Source organism: Leopardus geoffroyi, chromosome B2, assembly GCF_018350155.1.
Source record: "Leopardus geoffroyi isolate Oge1 chromosome B2, O.geoffroyi_Oge1_pat1.0, whole genome shotgun sequence".
NCBI classification, from domain to species: Eukaryota; Metazoa; Chordata; class Mammalia; order Carnivora; family Felidae; genus Leopardus; species Leopardus geoffroyi.
Genome location: NC_059332.1, coordinates 109,371,370 through 109,386,171, shown reverse-complemented (window position 1 = coordinate 109,386,171; position 14,802 = coordinate 109,371,370). Strand labels below are relative to the sequence as shown.

Below are 14,802 nucleotides of genomic sequence, written 5' to 3'. Positions count from 1 at the left end.
TATATGTCTGTCATCTATAATTTAGCACTTTATGTTGACTTTTAACATCGACTTTTTGGCCTATCAAATGTCACAGGCCATCTCAAAATTCAGTTTTGAGAGCTCTATTCTACTGTATTAGTGTATGTCAGCATTTAAGTTTTACGTGTGTGTTCACTAGAATCTTTAGGTAACGATTCTGCATCAGGGCTTGGTGAATTACAGCCCATGGGCCAAGTCTGGTACTGTTTTGTATGGCTCATGAGCTAAGAATGGTTTCTATATTCTTACAAGAATATTTTGTGACCTGTGAAATAAAATTTTGATGCAAAGTCTTATTGGAAAATTACCATAATAGTTCATTTGCAGATTATCTGTGGCTACTTTAGTGCTACAACATCAGAATTTCATGTTTGTAACAGAACCAGAAACACTTTGGCCACTAAGCCTAAAATATTTACTAGAAAAAGCTTGACACCTGTTTCACAGTTCTATATAGATAAGTTGGCTGCACTAACACATTAAGCTGAATTTTCTCATTCCTAATAAATTCATAGTCCTGATCAGATTGAAGATCTTCCTATGGTAGGTTTATATTAAGTGACTGGTCCAACATCAATGGTAAAACTTCACATAGCACCTACTGTATTATTTTCCTTGCCATCTTTTAACTTGCCATTAGACAAAACAGATTAGGCAGTTTGTTTTTCTGGAGTCTTCTGTCTTGGGTTCTAGCCTGCTTCTCACTGATTTTACCACAATCTCTGAAAATTCAGGAGGATGGGAAACTCAGTTAAATTTTTTTAAGTTGTAAATATATACTAGAAAATAATCTTTTTCTTTCTCCTTTTTGAAGATTTAGTATCCCTTACAGATCTTGTGGTTTTGTTTACCCAACTTATCTATTACTCACCAAGTTGTCCAAAGATGACATCTGCTGCACATCTAGGTAATTCTGCTTCTATTTTAAATAGAGTAATAGAAATATCTAAAAATACTTAATATTCTGTTGTCTAGATGTTTTGAGTGACTGACCTAGTTTGGTAAAGAGGTTTCCTAAGATGCAGTATTGTTCATAACAAATCGCATTGATCTTGGAGTAAACCATGAAATCTAATTTTGTTTATTGATGTTTTAAGATATTCCTAATTTATTTCCTTCTTATGTAGAATCAATTTTGCTGAGAATTTTAATGTCATTCTTAAGAAATGCTATTAAAGGAAGTTTGATTGATAGGTACTAATGTGTTCTTCTTTGCTGTTTTCTGTCCTTTATACTTTTCTGATGTTTTGATCAGCCTGCTTGTTTTAGGTCACATTTAAAACTTCAGATCTTCTCTTATTAAAGAATAGAGCAAAAACAGAAACTTCATTTTTCAATAAAACGACTCTTAGTCAATGTTCTAAGCCTGGAAGTTACCGTAGAAATGCTGCAAAATTCTGAGTTCAAGTTAATCAAAGGGAAAACAAATTTTGGCCATATATGTTAGTGCTAAATGCAGCTACCAATTAATTAGTATGTTTCATTTATGCAGTTATACCAGCTTATTAGTCTTAACAGTGGCTCTCAAACTTCTTTCTGCCTTTATAGCATTTCCGTGTTATAAAGATGTAGCTTAGGTCCTCCTGCTTAGTGCTCCTACAACATACTGTGTTTCTTTTATGTTAAAAATGTTCCTTCTTATAATTACTTGTCAGTGGCTTGATTTACCATCTAGTGGACTTTTTTTTTTTTCTATTTTTTGTCTTAGTTATGCATGTCTACAGTGCCTAGCACAATGTCTGACACATAGTAGGCACTGGTAAGTAGATAAAAGAATGAATGAATAAATGGCTGTATGCTCATCAATAATATCTCTCATTGCAAACAGGGTCTGGAACTGATTGAAAAAGGTCACTTTTCATTTCTTTTTGTCAAGTGTTGACTTGAAGTCTTAGTGTGTTCAGGGAGGAAAGAATATTGTAACATAAATTAAGAACTTTGGTGTTACTTTTAATAGTCTGTCTTAAAACCTTATGCCGTTAACTTTTGGTTCCTTACTTTCTTGTAAAACAGTATTTTGTGAGTATATTAGGTCAAATAACCTGAAAATATATTGATTTATGAAACCAAAAAATATCATACTCATTTTAGTGACTATTCCATTTGTTAGATTTATATATATTTGTGGTTTTTTGTACATATTTTAAAGGAGAATCTTTACAGTGCTCATTCATTTCACTGGTTTTATGGTAATATATATAAGTAGTAGTATATTAGTATTTGAGGAATTTTCTCCCCTTTTTGCATTTTTGGTGATCATGTTTTACTCTAATTTTCTACCAGGATGAACACTTGAATGCATATTTTAAGAAAAAAAGTGAATACAAGTAAATATTTGCTGGGAGGAGAAAAGTTGTAAATTTGTTTCATACCACGTCCTTACTGTTAAGCAGTGATTTAATGTCAAATAGCAGATGATCATCTGTTGTTTCTCAGAATTCAGATTTGTCATTCACTTCTTTAAAATTAACTTGAGGATATATTAAGCTAATTGATCTTCCCTTAGGTTTCAGGTTATGATTTGGCAATACATCATCCTTTGGGCATTGAGTTGGGTAATTGTTTGTTTGTTTTTAACTATTTAACTTTGATGTTGATCTTTTTGGAACAGCAATGGCTAACTCATAAATAAACTATATTAAGTTCTTAATGTTTAAAGTTCTAATTTCTAAGAGAACTATTATTTTATCAGATAATTACTCTCCTGCAAGTATGGTGACTGAAGTTCTTCAGATACTCTGTGATCAGAAAGAATGTGCAATTGAATGCTTGTATAACAACACTGTGGTTGAGGCACTTCTTCAGCCTATTCATAACTTAATGAAAGGAACTAAGGTTGGTATTTACTAAAAAGGGTCTCTTAAATGGGTATTAGGGAATATTCAGTGGGACTTTATTTCTAAATTTCATGTATTTGAAATATTTATTATATCATCTTTCCCTATATGCTTTTATGCTGACATAAATTTTTATTTACTATTAAATCATAGTTTACATAGTCAGTTGATTTATTCATTATTGACAGTGTAGGGGGAAAATACATATAACATCTTAATTTTTTTTCTAGTCAGGCCTAGATCTGATTATAAGGATTGAGAGAAGTTATTAAGCTATTTGTCTTGTAAAATTAGTAAATCTTGTGAATGTTTTGTTTTGATAGTAATTTTATAGCCTTTAGATTATTTTTCTGAAGAGTCAGCTCTGTTTTATATGAAGAAATAATATTTTAGAAAAAAAACTTCTACATGTTCAGAACTGGGATGTTCATATCTCTTTACGTTTTGTATGGACTGTTTCTTTACGTTATATAATTTAATCCTTACAACTGAGGCTGAAAGAAGTAAATTACTCAAGGTCAGAGTAATTTTAAATTTATACATTTAACAGGTGGCAGAATTGGTATCACTACCAATACTGCTAAATGTTCACTTCTGTGACTTAAGTTTTGGGGAGAATGACTTAAATCTTAGTAGGCTAAAGGTTTTGCCCTTCTAGGTCTGTGTTTTGTAGTGTTTTTACTGTTTTCATCTCCTTTGCCCACCCCTCAGTGGCTGGGAACTGTTTACCCATCTATGTATTCATTCTTCATTGCTCATTCAGAAAACATTAAACACTTATGTGAATGTGATACAAAGTATGGGATTCTAGGAAATTAAGGGGATAGAATTTTGATTTTTATGATCAGCCTTAGGAAGATAAATAGAGAACAACCAGTAGAATTCCTAATACAGTTTAATGTATATAATATAATAATGTAATAAATAATAGCAATAGTAATATGAAATATAAACCATATACTAGAGCTGAGAAATGTGCTTTTGGATTTTGTGTCAGAGTTTTTGTTTGTCTTTGCTTTCATATATCTTTAACTTTTTATTTTCCTTTGGCTTCTTTCCTTTCCCTATAAATATGCCTGAATCTGTCTCATGGTTGGGATGAGAAAAGCTCTTGATCATCAATGCATGTCTTTAGCTACCACCTAATATCTGGTCTCTTTAACGATAGCTTTTAATTATGTTGGACTGCCATTGTTGTCCTGGCTCCCTCTATTCCATCATGTTTCCAAACATCGTATTATGATCTTATCTCCACTACATCATTGATGCTACTTTGATTGCAGTTGCTCATAACTTCTTAAACCTCTAACTAATTACTGACCACTTTTCAGACTGTTATTTACCTATTATTATTAACACAGTAGACCACTTCTAGAATTGTTGACCTGGCTTTCCTAAAGTCCTATATATTACTCTTATCCCTGTCTTTCTAATGATTCCTTCTCTGTCACCTCTGAGGGCTCCCCTTCTAGGTCTCTGCTGTCTTCAGTGAGTCAGAATCTGGTTCACTTTGTTTTCTCTCAGTACACTTTTCCTAGATGATTTCCTCCAATTCTGATGATTAGATGCATAGTTAGCTTTTTTTTTTCTTTTAAAAAGGTTTATTTTTGAGAAAGAGCATATGCATGTGAGCAGGGGAGTGGCAGAGAGGGAAGGAGAGAGAGTATCCCAATCAGGCTCCATGCTGACAACGTGGAGCCCAACGTGGGGCTTGATTTCACAAACCTTGAGATCATGACCTGAGCTGAAATTAGGAGTCAGAAGCTTAACTGACTGAGCCACCCTGGAGCCCCTGTTAACTTCTAAATTTAGATCTCTTCAGCTCCAGATTTGTCTTTAGATACCTGTTGAACACCTTTTTTGAATTATTCCATGTGAAAATCAAACTCGCATTTTCAAAAAAATTAGTTTTTGGCCTGTCACTTCTTTTCTTTCTCTCTCTGTCTCTTTTTTTTTTTGTTGTTGTTGTTGTTCTTGCTCAGCTTTTTTAAGCTTCCTTGCATTTCCCTGCGTGGTAAGTAGGACTGCTATATGTTGGGGCGCCTGGGTGGCACAGTCGGTTAAGCGTCGACTTCAGCCAGGTCACGATCTCGTGGTCCATGAGTTCAAGCCCCGCATCAGGCTCTGGGCTGATGGCTCAGAGCCTGGAGCCTGTTTCCGATTCTGTGTCTCCCTCTCTCTCTGCCCCCCCCCCCCCCATTCATGCTCTGTCTCTCTCTGTCCCAAAAAAAAATAAACGTTGGAAAAAAAAAAAAAAAGGACTGCTATATATCTAGACTCCTTCCTCATTTTTTTCATTCCGTTGGTAATTAAGCCCTAAAGACTTGTTTTCCTACATATCTCTAAAATCCATGTATGTCTTTTAATCCTTGCTGCTACTGATTTTGTTTAAGCTCTGATAATTCCTTGCTTGGAATACTGAAATAATTTTCTAATTTTTTTTCCAGTCTTTCACCTTTCTAGCCTGTCCTCTGTATTGCCACTAAGACTGTCACGGTGTTTTCCTGCTTGTTCCTTGCTAGATACATTTCAGACTGTCTAACTAGACATTAGTCAAGTTTTCTGTTGTGTCCTACCTATTTTTTCCCATGTATTTTAGTTATAAGAGATTATTTGCATTTTTTGAACAAGGTTTCAATATTTCCCTATGTTTGTATGCTTTCCCCTTGCCCTGGAAAGTAGTGGTCTAGGTGAAAAATTCCTTTCTTCAGACCATAGTTTATTTTTTTTTTTCTCCTAAAACTTCTAGTTCTCCCTGGAAAAGCTTTCTTTCTCTTATATTCTCATGTTATGTACTTCTGTACTTACGTTGGAATTATTCTTGAAAGTAAGAAACAGCCCTCTGGCACATGGTAGACATTCTGTATTTAACATTAAAACATTCAGCGTCACTCATTGAGCCACTACTGTATCACTGGCTTGTGCTAGGTGTTTGAAATATAGAAGAGATTAAGACCCATACCTTTCTTTGAAGGAGCGTACTCTAATAGGAAAGACAAACTGTTAAAATACTGAATGAGGAGCAGAAAGGTTTAAGAAGGTGTATGTAAGGGGGGTGCCTGACTGATTCAGTAAGTAGAGTTCAGGGTTGTAAATTTGAGCCCCATGTTGGGTAGACAGATTACTTAACAATTTTTTTTTTTCTTTAAAAGAAGGTGTATGTATGAGAGAAGGAAAGTATTCCAGGCAGAGAAGTTGTTTTAAGAAAGATACTTAATATGAAAGTAAGAGATAGTATAATAATGCCTAATATAATTATGAAATATTCAGGTGAATATACCTGACTCCTTAGTTAAGCTAACTCACTGAATTTATTAGGATATGTTGGTTGCAATGTTTAGATACTCAGATTTCTTATAGAGAATATGTGTATTGGCAGCTGTGCAGGTACAGACAAGTAGGTCGGCCCCAGAGAGAACAGAATTTTAGTAGACTTAGACTTCCAGATGGGCTCCAGCATTAATATGACTCTAGTATTTGCCTTGTACTAATTTGCAAAGATATTTTAGTATTTCTATTTACAATTAAAAGTGAAGAAATATGATTGGTTCAGGCCATGTTTTCCTCATTAGATAACATCATTCACTATTGGCCATCCCATGAATTGCTTGTCCTTACTCAGACCTATAATTTATGACCCAGCCAATTGCAGGAAGGGGTGATGTTCCTTAGAAATGATGGCAGTTTGTTAGAAACCATATATAAAAAAAATTAGTTTGGATATTCAGGAATCCAGTGAGTGGGAAGTAAAGAGCAAAGTGGAAATATAGGAGCTACTGCATCTGTCAAATAGAATTATATATATAAAACTGTAATGGGAACAGCAGGTTCCTCAACTGTGTTCATAAACAATAACTGGTTCGGGTAAAAAGCCTGTATATATTTGTCTTATCAACTGTGCTAAGTGAATATAATCTAATGACACATTTAATTCAGACATAATTCACAACCAAACAATCATTAACTCTCTTTTTGTTGTGGTAATATAACTTTGTTAGACTACACTACCCCCCTTGAGTTTTAGTTTGTGATGTATTAACATGTCATAAAATTATGATTTGTTATCTTTTTAATGTACAGACTGCTCCAAATTGCTCTGAAACCGCTTTAATTCACATAGCTGATATATTGGCAAGAATAGCGTCTATAGAAGAAGGACTTACCTTACTTCTTTATGGAGAAAATATGAACTCTTCTGGAGAAAAAAGGTACATGTCTATGCTTTAAATTTGTGGAATTTTTAGCATATTGTCTCAATCTAATTCAAAGTTTCCAAAAGGTTATGCAATGTGTAATAATGAAAATCAGGGTAACTATTCTAGATAGTTAGTTTCTGACGAGCCACTAACAACATAGTAGATGATCTCCAGATTCTAGTAGTAACCAGGATTGTGGACTATACAGGCAGAGTAGGCCTGATGTCAATAACTTCAAAGTAAGAATAGGAGGATTCATTCCATATGGGATGTTTTTGCTCCTTGTACTCTTTCAGACTTCTAAGACCACCCATGATTGATTCCAGTCAAACCACACAAAAGTGCACAATGGAAAAAGCTACCCTCGCTCAGTTCCATCTCTAGCTTAACCAATGGTATTTTTGTTATGCTTTTAGACCTTCTCTGCACTTATAATGATGTATAAAACGTACATTCATAACTAGAATTTTTGTTTCTCTTCATAAAAATGTCATATACATTATTCAGTTTTCCTATGTGTAACCATGAGCATCTTCCTAGATGATGAATGAAACACTATTTTTGATAGCTCCATGGTACTTTTTTTAAAAAGTAAGTTTATCTATTTGAGAGAGAGTGAGGGAGGGGCAGAGAGAGGAGGAGAGAGAGAATCCCATGCCAGCTCTTTATGGCCAGCACAGAGACTGACACGGGCTCAATCTCATGAACTGTGAGATCATGACCTGAGCTGAAATAAAGAGCTGGACGCCCAACTGACTGAGCCATCCAGGTGCCCCTGGGTGAACTTCTTTTTAAGTTGACTTTCAGGCATTTCTTCTGTTTTCAGTCTCACTTCTGTCTCCAACTCCAGAGATGCTTGGTTCCAACAATTTGAGTTTTTTGGGAGGTTTGATGAAATAAATTGTGTTCTGTTTTCTGTATTTTGGCTGATCATTCAGTTTTTCCAGGTCCTGAATTACTTCTTGTTTTTTTCACATTCTAGAGTATAAAAAATTGTTACTATCACATCCTTTCTTTTCTTCTTGACAGCTATAAAAGCTTTCTGAAAATTCTGTTTATTTTGCATTTTAGTATTTTAAGAGGGGGCAGATGTGAGTGTAGGTGTTCAATCTGCCATACTCAACTGGAAGTATTTTTCTATATAGATAACAATTCTTTTGTAAAATGAGAAAGACTAACCTTTTGTCACGAGTTCTAAAGTTTCTTTTTATTGTCCATCACTTCCCTATTTCAGTTTTTTTGTTTTGATTTTTGTCTTTTTTTGCTATATAGACATTTAATTATATAATTAGTTTTTTCCCAGTCATTAGGATTTCTACATTTTTTTAAGTTTTCCTTAATTGAAGTTAAACAGGTAAGACATAAAATGTCCATTTCTTCTGACTCCCCATTGTTCAGTGGTTGTTTCTGATATTATTATTTATATTGGCCAAAGACTGGAATCGTCTCAAATGTCCAGTAACAAGAGACTGGTTGATTAAATTATGTTTGCACAAAGGAACACTTAGCTCTGCAGTGGGAACATGGAATTTTTTATGTATTGCTGTGGAGTTGTCTTCAGAATATGTTAAGTGAACAGACAAAACAAAAGAATGTTTATAGAATGCTACCTTTTATATGAATAGAATATGAATAAACAAAAACATACTTGTTGATATTTTTCTTTTTTTTTTTAATTTTTTTTTCAACGTTTATTTATTTTTGGGACAGAGAGAGACAGAGCATGAACGGGGGAGGGGCAGAGAGAGAGGGAGACACAGAATCGGAAACAGGCTCCAGGCTCTGAGCCATCAGCCCAGAGCCCGACGCGGGGCTCGAACTCACGGACGGTGAGATCGTGACCTGGCTGAAGTCGGACGCTTAACCGACTGCGCCACCCAGGCGCCCCATGTTGATATTTTTCAAAAGGAGCAATGAAAGGGTAAACTGAAAAGTAATAGTTTTCGAGGAAGGGAGAAAAGCATGTGGATGGGAAGGTAGAAAGGTAAGACATGTACCTTGATTGGACCTAGATTTGACTTTGGAATCATGTATCTGATTTATATGCTAAATGTAAAAGTTAAAAAGAAGAGTTCAAATTTTGAAGAAATTAAAACAAATGGAAATAAGTGCATTTAACTACCAATCAAGTTAGTTACCTACCCACGCAAAAAATTACTTCAAAGTGACCTGATTTGAACATTTCTAGTGGGATATATAGGGTTAAAAAAAACCACAAAAATAATCTTAATCTGCCTTTAATATATTCTGAAACTATTATGCCCATATTCTAAATAAAGCAAATAAGTAATTAGCATCATAAGAAACTAGAATTTCAACAAAAATATGAAATTAAATTTATATTTATAAAATAACATATATTGGGGCGCCTGGGTGGCGCAGTCGGTTAAGCGTCCGACTTCAGCCAGGTCACGATCTCGCGGTCCAGGAGTTTGAGCCCCGCGTCAGGCTCTGGGCTGATGGCTCAGAGCCTGGAGCCTGTTTCTGATTCTGTGTCTCCCTCTCTCCCTGCCCCTCCCCCGTTCATGCTCTGTCTCTCTCTGTCCCAAAAATAAATAAACGTTGAAAAAAAAAATTTTTTTTAAATAACATATATTAATTTAATATATATTAAATTAAAATTAAATTTATATATAAAATTATATATAAAATTAAATTTATGTAAATATAAAATATATTAATTGAAATTTAAATTCATAATGGAAATAAATATTTCTCTTAAATTATTCTTTAAAAAAAATTTTTTTTGATATTTACTTATTTTTGAGAGAAAGAGGGAGTGTGTGAGCAGGGGAGGGGCAGAGAGAGAGGGAGACAGAGTCAGAAGCAGGCTCCAGCCTCTGAGCTGTCAGCCCAGAGCTTAACGTGGGGCTTGAACCCATGACCTGTGAGATCATGACCTGAGCCGAAGTTGGATGCTCAACTGACTGAGCCACCCAGTCACCCCATAAATTATACTTTTCTTAGCACTGACAGGCTAGAAGTAATGGTAACCCCTTAGCAGACTGTGGTCTCTAAATATCTAAGGTTCCCCCCCCCCCCCCCCAACCGACAAAAGGAGGAAGGGATCCTTGAAGGTAGTTGTTTCTGGGTTGGGTTGGGAAATGTGCAAGGTGATCCTGGGATATCTTACCATTCTAGAAAGTAAGGAAATTATCTAAGACTAAAGATGTTGTGTCAAAAGTACCCCAAGCTACCAGAAGGGGCCTCCTACTGATTGAAGATGGATAATTTAAGAATTAAAAAAATAGTTACTTCAATGGTTAACATACATAAAGCATACAAACATAGTTTTAAAAAACATACTAAAATTAAAGAAAACCTCGTCAATTACCCATTGAAGTTGTGAGGACACCAACTCATTTTGTAAATTGATTAAAAAAATTCAAACATGTTTTTTTATTCTTTCTTGTACCAATTGTATTTTAATATAACTGTTAAGTTACTGAAGATAAAATTCTTCATAAAAAGCTTTTAGTTAATAAATGTAAGATAATTAGAAATCACCATTTGGTAATTCCTAATGAAATAGTTCATTTAGGAAATTATCCTGAATTGATGCTAAAACCATTAGGTGAATGGCTTGATGAGAGGAGGACTTCCAGTAGGAAGTCCTACTGGAGAGCTCAGGCTCCTACCATCTGACCAGTTGATTTTTAGCACCACCAAAATTAGGACAACAATATGTGTCTCATGATGCAGTCGGAGGTACACAGTAGCAGCCACCTATAAAGTTATTTTTTCTGAGAAAAAAAGAAATTGAACCTTAAGCCTCTAGATGTAATTATCAACTTACGGAAATTATGGGGAAGTAGAGGAACACATTAAATGACACCATGATGAAGCAGTTATCCAAATAATAGTATGGATAGGAAAAAAAACTTCGTTTCTCCAAATCATTGGCATAGGTAAAAAAAAAAAAAAAAAAAAAAAAAAAAGAGAAAAAGGGAGCCTAAATAATACAATAACCTCATGCACTCCATGAAACTTGTTTGAATTTTGATTTATACGAATCTGTTATAAGGACAACCTTGCGACAATTAGGAAAATCTTGAGATGGGTGGACTATCAGATAGATTAAAGAATCATAGTTTGGTGGGGTATTGGCACATAACATAGAAACCTTTATCAGTTAAAGATGTACACTAGGTAAAATGATGTCTGGGATGTAGCATATAATATTTCAGTAGAGGTGGGCAGAGGGGGAGGTCAGGATATATAAAACAAGACTGGCAAAATGTTGGTAACCGTTGAAGATGTATGGAGGGGTACATGGAAGGCCCTATCCTAAAGACTAAACGTGTGCTGCTGTGGAGCCAGATATCCTGGGTTTGAGGCCTGGCTCCACCTCTGACAAGCCACCACAACCTTGTGGTATTGTTCAAGTTATTTAATTCCTGTAAGCCTTAACTTTATTTGCTTATCTGTTTAAAAAATGAAGAGTATAGTTTATAGGGTTATTGTGAGGATTAAATGGATTAATACATTTGAAATATTTAGAACAGTACTTGGCATATTAAACATTTACTATGTTTTCCTTATCTGTTATTACTATTAATGTGTCCGAGATTCTGAAATACAGGAGCTACATCCTATTAATGGCAGGGGAACTCAGGATTTTGTTTTCACTATAATCAAGTGAAGTTCCATATGGCCCGGGACCCATGGTGTCTATAACCTGTTAAGTGTATAGTTTTGCTTTTGCCTATCTGTATGTTCTTTCCTTCTAGTCTCCTGAAACTGCTAATTATTAGACACCTATCTGTACATAGGTGGGAACAGGAATATTGACATGTCCAAGAAAAGCTAGAGGACTAAATGATACAATTCGACTTTTTTGGTAGTACTTGATGAGGTGATGATTTATAACCTTGGAATAACTTTAGTATCATGTTTTAGTTCTACAGGTGCTCATATAATTGCCCAGTTTTCGAAAAAACTTCTTGATGAAGACATTTCTATTTTTTCTGGTTCGGAAATGTTGCCTGTGGTTAAAGGAGCTTTTATTTCTGTGTGTCGTCAAATATATGGTACATGTGAAGGCTTACAGGTGTTAATTCCTTATAGTTTGCATGAGTCTATAGCAAAAGCATGGAAAAAGGTAAGAATTTTTAAGCTTTTCCTCCCCCCTGAAAATCTTTACTTCAAATATAGTCACTATAGTATTATCATAATGCAGTTAAAATCTTTTAATGGCACAAATATGCCTTCTTTAGTATCACAGTACTTTAGGGAACAGAATGCTTTTTAATTTGGTACAGGATACCTGTACCTCATCTCCCACTAAGACAAAGTTCTAGGACCTAACTACATTTCAAAGTCTTTTCTTGCAGGGGAGCCTTTAGATAAATTATCTTTGCATAAACTGACATCCTTTAGAAGCTGTTTCTGAGCAACTTTTATAGACAGCTGGGGTTTTGTTATGGACACTGGAGATAATGTTGCAAGAGTCAAATGTAGTATGTATCAGTGGACTAATAAGCCTTTTTTCCTCACATTTATATGCTTCATTTATAAAATATTTTACATAACATTTAATTAAAAGCCAAATAGCTTAAAATTTGAAGGTGATTTAATTTTAGTTACATTAAGGATCAACTATAAAAATGTATCATGAGATCTTAACGAGTAATCAATCAATAATGTAAATTAATCTGTTATATTTTAGACAAGTTTGCAATCTGAAAGAACTCCTACTCCAGTAAAGTGCTTGGAATCTATTTCTTCAGTAAGCCAGGAATCCCAAAACCTGTAAGCACAATTGAATAAACTTAATCTGTTTTTCTACATTTGCTGAAATAATTAAAAAAATGAGAATATAATTAAACATTGTAGCAAAAATATACCTGAAACTAATATTACACTATGTGTTAATTAACTGGAATGTAAATAAAAACTAGAAAAAAAAAAAAGAACTTTATAGGAAGGTGACCATATACATATAGGATTGAGGAAAATTATACCTACGGGAAACTTTTGGAGATACTTGTACCTTACTTGTACCTTATATAGCAATATTTATTATACTTGCTTAATCCTGTCTTTACATTTTGGGTTAAGAAACTGGATCTGTTATGTTTCCAGAAAATACAGAGAATTATCAAATACTAAATTTTGGAAAGCTAACTAGGGAGTTCCATAGGAATAAGGTGATTTCAAATGCCAGCAAAGTCTATTTATATTTAAATTATGATTTTTCAGAATGTGTGGGAATGCATTTTAATTACATTTTGGCATAAGGAAATTATTTAATTCAGTATTTATACTAATTTTTAATTTAGATGTCTCCATGTATCTTCACAAATACCAATAGGACATTGGGGCACCTGGGTGGCGCAGTCGGTTAAGCGTCCGACTTCAGCCAGGTCACGATCTCGCGGTCCGTGAGTTCGAGCCCCGCGTCAGGCTCTGGGCTGATGGCTCAGAGCCTGGAGCCTGTTTCCAATTCTGTGTCTCCCTCTCTCTCTGCCCCTCCCCCATTCATGCTCTGTCTCTCTCTGTCCCAAAAATAAATAAACGTTGAAAAAAAAAATTTAAAAAAAAAAAAAAAAAAAAAAAAAAAAAAACAAATACCAATAGGACATGGAGTCAAATTAGTGATGGGAAAAATTTTTTTTTAATTAGTATCTGATGACTAATATACCTGCATTCTCTTCTTAGTTGTTGGCATGCTCTAAACAGATAATAGAACTTTAAGGGATATTCTTGAGAAAAAATTAAAAATCAACATTTTTTTTGGATAGGCATAGTTTTAACTAAGGAAGTCTAACAAAAAGCCTTTTTTAATTTCCTTAACAATGTAATTGTTCAACAAATAGCTAATTTCCTAAAAATTAGCTATAATTTTTTTTCTGATTGTTATCATAAACTTAATTGCCATTTTTTTGTGTGTGGAGAGAAAAACATTTCTGCAGTTTTTGAGGTAGTTTTTAGATGTTTTCTTTGAGGTCTCCTCTGATTTCTCATCTTCCTTTGATTCATTCAGCCATGTGCTAGACCAAGGGCTTGGACTTCTGAGGATACCTATATCTTAAGAGCTTATTATGTAGGGTAGAATACAAATAAATACAACGTGGCAATATGGTATACTAAATTTATATGATGGGGTCATGAAGGGTTTATTGGGAGGCAACTTGTGAGGGAAATCTTTTTGGAAGAAGTTGTTAAAGTAAGTTAAAGAGAATAGATACTAACCTGACTAAAAAGGGGGAAAATGTTATTTCAGATGGAAGAAATAGTATGGTCAAATAGGCTAAGAAGAGGGAATGTAATTAATAGTCAATACATTTTACTCTCAGTAATATTTTTAGATTCTGAAGTTAGAGTGTGAAAGAGCTAATAAATTATATGCCACGCTTCTTTCCTGAGCTGTCAACCAAGTAATAGAGATAAAGAAGTCAAACAGATCAAAACATTGAATATATACAGGCTTCCTAAGAGCTCAAGAATTTGATTTACCCTTCTGTCACAATGGTTAGTGGACAGTCATAGGCTTCCCTCTGAGGCAGAGCTTAACAAAGAACAGACTTAACTACACAGTAGAACAGAGCAGAATGTGTGCTTCCTACAGGAAGCTACCTAGCTGGATCACACAGTAGACTGGGAGAGAGGCATTACTTAGCCAGGTGTGCTTAGGACATTCTCCAGATCTCCTGAGTCCCTTCTTCCATGGAGACTAAGTGATTAGGTGGTAAGAGGCAAGCAATGTTAAAATGGGGAATGTGTGCTCAATGTAGAAACTTGATTCT

At 34.5% G+C, this 14,802-nt stretch overlaps 1 protein-coding gene across 4 annotated transcripts in view; it reads left to right on the top strand.

Moving 5' to 3' along the window:
* The window catches only part of TBC1D32 (TBC1 domain family member 32), a 201,480-nt gene that overhangs the window by 54,231 nt on the left and 132,447 nt on the right, over positions 1 to 14,802 (top strand). For all 4 annotated transcript variants that reach the window (XM_045499429.1, XM_045499431.1, XM_045499432.1 and 1 more), the window contains 5 exons: positions 836 to 928; positions 2,714 to 2,856; positions 6,939 to 7,066; positions 11,954 to 12,155; positions 12,723 to 12,805. In XM_045499429.1, coding sequence (XP_045355385.1) covers positions 836 to 928; positions 2,714 to 2,856; positions 6,939 to 7,066; positions 11,954 to 12,155; positions 12,723 to 12,805 — 649 coding nt within the window. The remainder of the gene's footprint in view (positions 1 to 835; positions 929 to 2,713; positions 2,857 to 6,938; positions 7,067 to 11,953; positions 12,156 to 12,722; positions 12,806 to 14,802) is intronic.